The 12670-nt window shown below is 35.0% G+C and overlaps 1 protein-coding gene across 3 annotated transcripts in view; it reads right to left on the reverse strand.

The window, feature by feature from the left end:
* Cdh8 (cadherin 8) overlaps positions 1-12670 on the reverse strand; it is a 362712-nt gene that overhangs the window by 146112 nt on the left and 203930 nt on the right. For all 3 annotated transcript variants that reach the window (XM_046434742.2, XM_058575820.1, XM_046434741.2), the window contains exon 7: positions 11201-11454. In XM_046434742.2, the coding sequence (XP_046290698.1) occupies positions 11201-11454 (254 nt within the window). The remainder of the gene's footprint in view (positions 1-11200; positions 11455-12670) is intronic.

Below are 12670 nucleotides of genomic sequence, written 5' to 3' on the forward strand. Positions count from 1 at the left end.
TCTTATTCTCATTTACTATAAAGCTACATAATTAAATAGATAATCTCAAACTTAATTTGTACCTGGAGGCCCATTTGAAAGGCACTTCAACTAGGGCCAGTCCATTCTCCAGCAAGCAGGCATCAGGCACATGGTAGAGCTAATAAGCTTTTGATGGATGGATGAAAATGGAATTTGTCCATTTTTAATACGCCATCTTCTTAAACACGCAATATTATGTTTTCCTCTGCAACATTAAGTCAAATCTGATAGTCCTTTATCAAAAGCAAGGTTGTACAGTACATTGTGTCAAACAAGAACATAGAAATATAAGGAAAAATAAAGGCTTGGTTGAAATGACTTCCATAAATATTTGAACATCAGATAAGAATGCCAATCTCCCTTTGTCATGATGTAAAATAGGGATTTATTTTGCCCTACGAGTATAATATTGTTAGATATCATGGCTTTGCCTACACTATCATCTTTGTTTCTCTCAGAATATAAGCATCATTATTTTTTTCCCCTGGAGGGGACGTAGGATGTACCAATCACAAGGAGAAAAAAAAAAAAAAGCTGTTAGCATTCTATTTCATAACTTTCCTTTGCTTTTCATCTCTCTCGAAAAATTAATATTATTTTAACCATCTTATATCTTAAGTCTTTTATTAATACTTAATGAATCATTATAGTTATTGATAATTAATAGTCAGGTTTGCCATTTCACACTGCACTGAAAACATCTCAGACAATTTGATTTAACACTTTGGTGTCTGATTATGAAAGTGTATAACAAAAATATATTTCCTTCAGGGAAGACATCATATGCTGACCAATGAGGTGGCAACCTAAGGGAGCTAGACAGCCAGCAAAGTGAATTTAATCAAGTGACTTCACTGCATGAGTTCTTTGTGCCCATCAATGATGGAGATGGGCATGGGCTGTGTAGCTCCCTTTAAGGAAAGATGCTGGATCTGTGAGGGTTGTGGTCTTAAGGCAGCCTCCAGCAATCCACTGCTTAGTGTCTGCCTCATTTGCAGGGAAACACATTTCCAGACCTGGAAATTAAGCAAACAGAAGTATGAAGGCTCTCCTCATTTTTGCATGATTCAGGATTTTACTGATGGGCAACACTCATTCCACAGATACTCACTAGGTTGAGTCAAGTTCTGCTGTAACTACATTATAGCTTGGTTTTTCCCTCTGCCCATCCTGCTTCTGTCTCCTTGTTTGACTAGGTGCTGATCCTTAGTAGAGAGAACAACCTATAATACATGTGTTTAATTGGAATACAAATATGTATTCCCATTCAGTTAATATAACAAAGTGTAAATAAATATATTAAGGTCTCAGACCTAAAATGCTAAATATGCATTAACCAAGATCTACAAAATATTTTCAGTATCCCTTGTTGAATACCTACTCTCTACTGGACATTGTGAGAGTTTAATGCACATTCTACAGTAAGCATATTTTTAGTGAAATTTGGTTTCATGCCACCTCATGCTTTTAGATAGAGAAATGTTACTGAAATCAGAGAATTTGTCAAGGCTTGGAAATTTAGAGACTAGGATTTGGCTAAGACTACCTCTAGTCTCAATCCCCCAAACTCCACATACCAGCTATCACTGAGTACTGCAGAAAGAAAGACACAGGTCAAAAAACACGGTTTTATCATAAATCCATGGGAAAAAAAGTGTAAATTCCCTTCTCAAAGCAAGTAAACATCACAGTATTTATCAGGATACCTCTTTGCGGTCTGTATGGTATTTATGGGGATTTTCCCCAAAGGTAGAATAAAGAAGCCAACTTTTGTTGCCATACTTAACATTAAGTGTGTGCCTTCTTGGGCCACATGTGTACTAAGGTTCTCAGGTAACTATGAAGAATATCAATCCCCATCACATGGAGCTGTATGTTAATACAAAGAATTTATTTGACTGATAAAGCTCTAGAAATTATTTTAGGGATCTTAAGAGAAATGAAACATTAGATATGGGAGGCAAGTTGTCAAAATTACTGGTGTAATCCACATTTCTATCAGTCTCCTGTAGAAGCTAACAAATTTGTTTTAATTAAGTATTTTAGGTTTTACCCATCATACTAACTCTGTCACACCTACTCAACTGTAGACCTATAAGTCATAAAAGAATGAGGATATCTGTGTTTTAGTAAAACTTTATTTTTAAAAAAATAGTAAAAAGTCAAGATTTGGTCCACAGATCCCAGAGTATGTATACATATAGTCAGATTATTAACTATAGCACTAGATTTCTTCCCTTTAGTGGGCTCTTTGGAAAGACAAGAGAGAAGGGCGATTTATATAGTAATTAAAATGTACACAGCTCATTTTCCCATTTATTAATTGGGTTATTTGATTTACTTTAAAAAATCAAATAACCCAATTAATAAAGTAAATCAAATAACCCAATTAATAAATGAGAAAATAAACTAAACAGAAACGTCTCAAAAGAAGAGATACAAATGGCCAACAAATACATGAAAAAAATATTGAACATCATTAGCAATCTGGGAAATGCAAATCAAAAGTACATTGATAGTCTTCAAATCCATCCATTTGCTGGTAAATGTTATAAAGTAATTCTTCTTTATGGATCTCCAGACTATCATGCTAAGTAAAATAAGCCAGTACCCAAAAGCCAAAAGTCAAAAATTTTTTTTTTCTGAGAAGTAGAAGGTAATTCACAATAAGGGGTGGAGAGGGGAAGAACAGAAGTTCATGGGATTACACACCGGGGATTGGAGGAAAGGGATGGGGGACAGGCAAAGGAAAGATAGTGGAATGGAACTGACACAATTTTCCCATGTACATATATAAAAACTACACAGTGAATCCCATCATCATGTATCTCCATAAAAATGGGATCTTGATTAGAATAAGATATATTCTATGGTTATATAGTTAGATCAAAATGGATTCTTCTATCATGTATACCTAAAAAGAACCAATGTAAAAAAAGATACACTGAGATTGCATTTCCCTCCATTCACAATGACAGCCATCAAGAACACCAACAATAATAAATGGTGGAGAGGATTTGAAGAAAAAGGAACATTTTTACACAGTTGATGGGACTGTAAATTAGTATAACTGCTATGGAAATCAGTATGGAGGCTCCTCAAAAGCGTAAGCATGGAATTATCACATGACCCAGCTATACCACTTCTTGGTATTTATCCTGAAGAATTACAGTTACCATACTACAGTGATACATGACAACCCATGTTTACAGCAGCACAATTCACAATAGCCAAACTATGGAACCAGCTTTTGAGTTTATCAAAGGATGAATGGATAAAGAAAATGTGGTATATATAAATATGCAATGAAATTTTATTCAAGCATACAGAAAAATTAAATTATGGCATTTGTAGGAAAATGAAACTAGACATCGTCTTTTTCAATACAGAAACTTAAGAGTTGTATGTTTTCTTTCAGATGTAGAAGCTAGAGAAGAATATGGAAAACAAAGGTGGGAGTGAATCTCCTAAAAATCAAAGGGATATCAGAAATTTTATTTTCTGTACATGTATGAATATGTAACAACAATCCCATCAATATGTAAAACTATTATACACCAATAAAAAAGTGGGGTTTTTTTTAAGAAAAGATACCCAGTCTGTTAAGATCAAGCATGATGTTATTTTGTGATGTCAGATGCATCAGAATCTACAGCACAGATGAGCACAGGAGCCTGAGTGTCACCCTGACATAAGCACAACATTCTCTGTGCTCCAGATGTTCTGCAAAACAAAATAAAGTTCAAAGTCTAAATGCACTGCTTACATTGTCTTCTTCTTAGTGCATTGCACCTTAGCAAATTAACTTACTGGGGAGGTCCTAGAGCAGAGAAAAGAGCGCAAACAAGTCTGGACACCCTTCGTTAGTCCCAACAGTGTTTCTTACAGCAATGTTAGGGAAATGCTGCCCTCAGAGAGAGACAGTGTATATCTATTTTTCAAATTTAGCAGACATAAATGCACTTTTGTATTATAAAAAATGTTTTGCTAAACACTGGTTTGCAGCCTCTATATGGAAAATTTATAGGAAGATAACAATTTTGAGCCAACTGCAAGTGAAGATGCTATTTAGAGCCACACATAATAAAATAAACCCCATAGTTATGAATCAGTTATTATATTTCACTGAACTCCAACTGTTTCTTTCTCACTGCTTAATTTTATTCTAGCTTTTGTTATTATGCCTAAAGAAACCATTTTAACATCTTCTCGCATGCACTTTGAGAATCAAAAATTCCATCTACAAGTTTTCAGCTTTTTGCCTCTAATTGCTCCAGTGGTTGCTCTAACACCTTTCATAAATAATATTACCCGTGTTCCACTAGTTCCAGAATTCTAAGGCCCCAGCATTTTATTATTCCTCTAGAGAAAATGGAATCTCTGACTACCCAAAGGATAGTATTGAGAGAGAGAAAAGGAAATGAGGTGAGGGAGACTACAAAATCAGAGAAGATAGAAACACAGTCCAACCTTCATATGTGTGCCAGTTTCTTTTTAGTGTGAAATATTTCTATTTTAATATCATTGGAAATCAATGGCTATTTTATTCAAATTTAATTAGGAAATCCTTCCCTCCATGTAACCCATGAGCTCCAAAATCTGATGTTATTTATCATTTTCATATATTAAAGGTATATGTACATATATATGTGTAACTTCATATATTCATATCATTTTTATATATTAAAGTTAGAAAGACGTGAGTTTACCATGTGCATGTCCTTCTTATTATAGGCTAAGATCATGAAAGCAGAGCCTGTGTGAATGTAGCGATTTCCTACAAAATTGTGGCTCAATTTGTCCAACTGAATAAATAAATTAGAAATGAATGAACAAATGAATCCATGTGAATGATGACTGACTATGCTAATATATGGCATTGTTTATGAATTAATTTTAGCTAGTTGAATTAAGTATAGTGAGGTTTTCGAAATAATGTTGGAAGAGTTGATATTTTTGAACTGGGAGTTTTAATTATGTAAAAATACCAGTGTACTAAATTCCTTGTATAGTGCTATTTGTAATTTTAAAAAAATTGATACTTTGAAAACAATATGGAGGATCCTCAAAAAATTGAAAACGGGATTCAGCAATACCATTATTGAGTTCTTATTCAAATGGATTGAAATCAGAATCTCTGAGAGATGTTAGCACTCCCATGTTCATGGAAACACTGTTTACCACAGCTGGAGTGCGGAATCAAACTAAATGTCCATTAACTGATGAATAGAAAAATAAAATGTGAACTGTAGATGTAGTGGGATATTATTCAGCCTGAACAAAACAAGGAAATCCTGCAATATTCAACAATTTGGCTAAGTATTTGGTACATTATGTGAAATGAAATCAGCCAGTAGCAAAAGGACAAATACTGCATAATTCCACCTATATGATGTACCAGAAACAGAAAATCAGAGAGAATAATTCTATTTCTAAGGGGTAACAGGGGATTACCAGTTAACAAGTAGAGTTTTAGTTATACAAAATGAATAAATTCTACAGATCTGCTGACAACATTGTACTTATAAGGCAATAAAACTTTATTTGGCACTTGAAAATCCTTTAAGAGGGTAAATCTCAGATTCTAAGTCTTAGAGAGAGAGAGAGAGAGAGAGAGAGAGAGAGAGAGAGAGAGAGAGACACGTAGGTCCTTGCCAAAAACAGAAATTGCTTTAAGACTGCAGAAGAAATTAATCAATGCAAAGTCCTCAGCCCAAATTAACATTAAGTTGTATATAGTATGAAAAATTTCCACTGTAGCTTCATTGGAAATCATGACTCTAAAGAGTGTTTTCATGAAAATAGCTCATTAACAGCCAGCCTGGTAACTGAGATGAATTATAAAAATGCCAGAATACCAGGCAGAGAAAAACAATGCAAGGCTCTTGTGTAGAGTGGACACTTAACTCTCAAGAGGGACCAGAACAAGAGAACACTGTGACCACCACAATCATATGTCAACCTCCTATTCTGATTTCTAAATGGCTGTCATTCCTACTTTTCATTGAAACAACTCATTTAATCTCATTTAAGGTGAATGGTCTGAAAGAAATAGGAAGTGACCACCTTAAAAACAGCCAGGTGCAATCTCAACCATGGTGACACCTAAAACACGCTTGAAATAAAAATACTAAAAGGGGTCAAAAGGGCCATCACAGTTTGCATGAAAGCCTCAATTTATTTTTAAAACCTGGGGATGTGGCTCAAGCAGTAGTGTGCTTGCCTGGTATGAGTGGGGCACTGAGTTCGATCCTCAGCACCACATACAAATAAAATAAAGATGTTGTGTCCACCGGAAACTAAATATATATATATATATATATATATATATATATATATATATATATATATATATATATATATAATTTTTAAAACCTACTCTATGGTAGAAAATTTTAACTGAAGTATAAATAATTTGTTGCATATAACATTATTTTCACATGTCTGTCCCAAAGTATGGGCTCAGTAACTATCAGATGTCATTATCCTACTCCCATTCAAGATTTTATAACCTAGTGGAGAAAGCAATATGGTAGTGGTCAATGGTAATACAAAGCTTGGGCTTAAATCTTGCCCCCATACTCATCTGCTTTATCTCCATGCACAGGCAAATTATCCATTTGGAGATTCAGGTTTCTTTTCCAGAAAACTGAAATCATCTTAACCATTCCCCAGTGTCTGGAGGAAATAACAATAAATAGCACAACATCTGATTAATCAAATAAAAATATCATGGTTTCCACATTGACCTCCCAGATCAGAATATGACTCACAGCCAACAGTAACAAACCTGTCCAAAGTGGCTAGACAGATGAGCAAGGAACACCCAGCCATATTGAGTAAACTCCACAGAATTTACTTATTTTTTCTTCTTCCCTGGTTTACATGCTGGATTTGATGAGATTATTTAGAGAATGAAGTTTAATATTTCAAATAAATTATTCCCGTTAAACCACACTTAAGTTTATAGACAAGGTTGGAATTACAAAAATCAGAAGAACTGTTTCATTCCGGTAGAGAACAGCATTGCATTATAAAAAATAAATTTAAGGAAAAGCAATTATTGAATTTGGTTTGGAGTATCCCCCAAAGTTCTTGTGTTAAAGATTTGGTTATTTCCAATAGCCTAAGTCACTATTGGAAAACAGTAGGGCCTTTAGAAGATAGGGACTCATGGAAGGAAGTTAGGTCATTGGGACATGTCCTTCAACAGGATATTGAGATTCTCATCACTTCCAGTATCTCTGTCTTTCCTTCTTGGATGCCATGATGTGATTAGCTTCTTCAGCCATGCCCTCCTGTCATAATGTACTTTGCCATAACAGGCACAAAACAATGCAGCCAAGGAATCATGGACTGAAACATCTGAGACCAGGATCCCAAATGAAACTTTCCTCATTAAAGTTGATTTTATCAGGCATTTTGTCACAGTAATGGAAATCTGACTAACACATCCAGACCCACTCTTCACCATTCGTGTAACATTGAATAAGATAGTGTTTCTATCCTCAGTTTTCTCATCTGATAAGTGGGAGTAATGACTACATATTATCTTAGAGAGGAGTTAGGAGCACAGTCCCTGACACACATTAAGCACTCATTGTAACAATATTTATATAAGTAGCAGGGACAAATTAGATTAAATGAGTTTTATTACTATACTAGTTAGCAGATAGAAAAACCAAAAATAGATCATTCTCCATATAGTTAGCCACTTTTCTTAGAACAATCTTGGCTAAAATAAGAAGTAGGTTTTAATTTACATTTACAATGTAAAGTTAGTTGTTGGTGGTTAACTTTTTATTAGCTGGTAATTCTAATAGCTACAACAGATTATTTAATAGCTTCATTTAATCATGAGGAAGATATTATAATCCCATACCAGCGAAGAAACGGAACCTCAGAGAATTCCAGAGATGAAAAGTCTGACAGGAGAGCAGTCATGATACACTTTGAAACTTCATTTGACTAAATTCAAAATATGTCATCTTTTAAAAAATATAAATGCTTAATTAATGTTCTTGTTGAGGGTAAAGATGTGACTGTAGATTTTGCTTAATGCACTATCCATTCTTTTCCTAGAAGGAAATATACAGACATCTAGATACAGATACAGATATAGCAATAGGTGTATGAATTCTAAAATGCAGGATATTTCTAACTAGATGATGTGCTCTCAGAAGAAGTCTTACAGAAGTTGACCAACTAGTGAATGGCTATACATTTTAGCAGGGCAGTGACCACAATAAAGACCTCTATTTTGCTGCATGGCAAAGCAAATATTAACCTAAAAAAGTAAGTATGTTCTTGTCAGCATATGAAATTCAACAATCTTAAAGAGAAAATAATGGATACCTGTTACCCTATAATTCCCTGAGCATTCATATCTTTGAGTTGTGTTTTAAAAGGATAAATAGGGGTAACTCCATATGCTAGGCTCATAAGGACCTAGGCATGGCTCTGGCAGTCAGGAAATTTAATTTTCTACAGAAATTAACCAGTTGTGCATAGACAGGGAAAAGCTGCTCTCCATAACCCAACTGGTAGGAAAGGAGCTTCAGCAACACAGAACAGATGCTGAAAAGCACAGCTGGTGATGGCTGCATTCTCATGTCACGGAGCTGTCCACCTCCTATCAGGGCTGTGTGGGGAGCACCTTCTGACTGTCACTTCAAAGCCTATTGTAAATGCTTTGAAACAACAACCTCACTTCTTTGTATGGGACCAAAGATGTATAGGAGCTAGTACTTGCCTGACATCTATCAAAAACACAGATATGTCTGTGTCATCAATTTATACTTTATCTGTCCATCTCTTCCTGGTAACACAGCTTCAAATCCTACTTAGCTTGTCTGAAAATGAAATACTTCTAAGCCAGGTGGTTGGTGCTGACCAGGCTCTAGCTTTTTTTACACACAACTCTCCAGACAGTGACAACAATAAAAATAGTAGTAACAAGTAAATACAGTGAGAATAACGGCTTGATTTCCTATGTATTGAAATTATGTTTTTTTTTTTTTGTTGTTGTTGTTGTTTTTTGTTTTCTTTTTTTTTTTTTTTTGGTCAGTAGAATGGATAGATCATTAAAGGAGCAAAAGTGTGTGGGGTTTTATGAGCCAGGATTTAAACCCAGCTCTGCCAATTCACCACGGCACAAAAAAATTTCTCAGACCTCACCTCTAACTGATGAAGAATATGTCTACACACAGCAGGTCCTGTATAACTGGTACCATGGACACAATTTTGGAGTATTCCTGTAATCGCCCCAATATCTGAACCCCTATTACTCCACAGGACTGATGGCTTGGTATCTCCCTGAGTCCTTATATGCTCCTCACTGCTAAGCGTAGAAACCTTGTCAAATCGAAGGCTCAAACTATTCCCAGACTAATTCCTCAGTTGAACCAATCTTGTTTACTTCCTTTAGAGTCAATCTCATGCTTGGAGATATAAAGAAAGTGACATTTTTTCCTCTGTTTGTATTTCTTTCAGAGAAAATGAAGAAATATAAAAACGAGGCATATTATTTCACTTAAAATATCACTATCCCTATATATAAAAATATCACTGTCCCTCTCTACAAAAGAATTCCACCATAAAGCCATTGCATAACTTTACTAGAGATTCAGAAAAAGGATGTTCATGTAAACTTGTCTTTCTGGATACTTCTTGCCCTTCCATTTAATATTTGACCTTTCAAAGATATTTTTCCCTTAGCCAAATAAGGGGTACTGTATAAATCTACAGTGTGTTGAATAGCTCTGAACCTGACCATGGACGGACCGACCATTCCTTACCTTCTCAGTTTCGTCTTCTTTGAGACTGCATTCTTCTGTAGAAAGCTTTATCTGAATCCTTATGGGATGTACTATTACTTATCATCCTAAATTTGGAACTATATTGTGTTAAGAGGGTATTCTGGATATGAAAACATTTCCCCTATGTTCAAATTCAAGTTATTGAGGACTATTCTGCAGGGTTTCTCTCAGCTTCTTAGATTGAGCACCCTTGTGGGCAATGAGGGTTTAATACATTTTTTAAAAAGGTAAATAAATAAAACTTCTGGAAAACTCTTTTGCCTAGAATTTCCCTAAATAAAGTAGTTAGAAGGGTGGTCTGTTCTAGATATCTCTGACTTAGAAATTCAAAGTTGGGTGCTGGGTGTGTTGACATCTAACATATAGATTTACTATATAATCCCTTAAAATAAAATCTTACTCTTCCCCCTAGTTTATTTATATTCTCTCTCTCTCTCTCTCCCTTCCTTCCCCCAACAAAATTTCCAAAGAAAATATTTGAAATCCACACTCAAACACATCATTAGCCAACACTTCACCCTTAGAGACCAGCCTTCAAAGTATAGATTTTCAGCATGCTTTTCAAAGGAAGCTATTTAGCTTGACTACCTGTACTGTCATTTGGGTGATTGGCAAAAGAGAAAAGGTATTTACAGTTCAACAGAAAAAAAGAAAATAGGATTGAACCTCATTTCTTTAAAAAAAGAAAAAAAGAAAAAGGAAAAGAAAACCTTTAATAAATGATTATTTTTCATCCTGCTAAAAACTTCTGAGCAGAAAAAATGTAAACAAAAGACAATTTCAAAGTGAGGGAAAAGATTTTTGTCTAAAAGACACCAAACCAGATATGCTGACCAAAGAGAAATGCCCATGAACTGAGAATAAGCTAATTTTAAAGCCAAACATCAAACAGAAATAAGATGGGATCCTCTTAGTACATTGACACAGCAGTCTTATGTCTTTAAATTCTAATGTATAACTGTATCAGTTATAATGTATCACTGTAACTGTTGAAGAAGACAAACTAGCTTTTGCAATGCTAAAAAGCAATAAAAGAAAAAATATAAAAGATTCACCCAAATGTGCTGCAAAATATTTGGGATTTTGCATCATCGTTGGGCTTTATAAAAGCTAAATAGGTTGATTAATCTTGAGGTTTCTGGTGTCAGACATTGTGTGAAGCTCTTAGTAGGCACATATTTCTACGTGCATATATTCACATAGACATGGACACATAGACAGAGCACGTTTGGGCCTAAATTCCTTTGTCATGTGATCCTAGACTCAAAGGCAGCCATGCAGAATGTGTACCAAATCATAGCATTTTGTAATGATGAGTTTGTCATTTCAAGTAGCCTGTATGTCATTTAAAAGAGAAATACCTTATAGGACTGGATGTGATATCAGGGTCACGAGCAGTCACTTGCCCAATCACGGAGTTCAGAGCAGCATTTTCATGAACTTCCAGGAGGTATGTTGGTGAAGAGAAGACAGGAGGCTCATCTGCATCCTCCACAACAATTTTAACCGTAGCCGTATCTTTAAAGGGTCCCCTGCTGCTGAAACGTGGGTCAATATGGACATTGGCTGCCTCCACCTTCAGAGTATAGGATTTCTTGGTCTCAAAGTCCAGAGGCTGTTAAGAAATGACAAAGATTAATGCTTCACTAATGACCACAGCAGCAAGAACAAATGAGTATAATGCTGATGGATGAAAGTTATGTGCATTTAAGCCCATTTGTGAGTCTTAATGGGATCAGTCTCCATTCCCCTAGATTCAACCTGTAAATTTTACAGGCATTTATTGATATCTGTTTATTATACAAGCTCAGTGAATCTAATCTCCCATTGTTTTGTTTTGTTTTGCTCATTTCACTTGGAATTCACAAAATATTCACAGTCATGAATTCTGCCATCAAAATTTCACTTCAGAGTCATAATAAAATTTTACTAGTGATAGCATGACCTGCATACTAATCAGCCAGTTAATCAGGCCTCTGCTGGTAGGAGATAAGGCAGCATCGAATACAATCTTTATCTGGGAAGAATATTTTATCATTTCTGCAACAGTGTGTGAAATGTAAAGAACTAGAAATAATCATTGTTTAGCCCAAGGAGATGTTTTAAAGCATAATTTAGCACGAATCCCAACAAAGAGTGTTTTCTTATTTTATTTCCAAAGCATTGCTACTTTACTGATTATATAATTAAAATGAGGTTTATTATTTTTTAGGGCCTTGGCAAAGGTCTTTACTGTTAAGTGTTGTGCTACGAAGCAGGTGAGCATATAAAGAAATATGTAGGCAGATTCAAAACCTAGCTGTGTTTATATTTAGAAAAAGGAAAGTAAGTGCAGTATAAATAGAACTTAGTCTGAGTATGCACTCACCGACCACTTAAAAACAACTTGCAGTTGCTTCATTGTACCATTACTGAAAATATTTCTGACATACTAACACTTCATTCCTTATCAGGGCAAGAGACTCTTGTCATTGGCCTAGGTTTAATAGAGTGAGGTAAGAGAAGATAGTCCCTTTAAATACACCAGAGACCCATCTGCATCAGAACCCTTATAGACCAATTCTTGGCAACTTACAATACTCCAGATTTCAAGAATGCATGACTGTCAAGATTCAAGGAGATAGTTACGTCTGCATTACAATTTCTCATAAGAAACAGAACTTTAAATCTGCAATGCAGATTTTTAAAAAATAAGAAGCTGGAACACAAACTACCATCAGTGAAGTCTTTCAGAACTCTTACGCAAGCTTAAATATGTATTCTTACTTAAAATTTTTATGTTGATTTTTATATTTGAATTCAGATCTAATGAGACTTAGCTTCCCCCTGCC

This window comes from Marmota monax, unplaced genomic scaffold, assembly GCF_021218885.2.
Source record: "Marmota monax isolate L192 unplaced genomic scaffold, Marmota_monax_Labrador192_F-V1.1 WCK01_AAM20220418_F8-fsc00024, whole genome shotgun sequence".
Taxonomy (NCBI): domain Eukaryota; kingdom Metazoa; phylum Chordata; class Mammalia; order Rodentia; family Sciuridae; genus Marmota; species Marmota monax.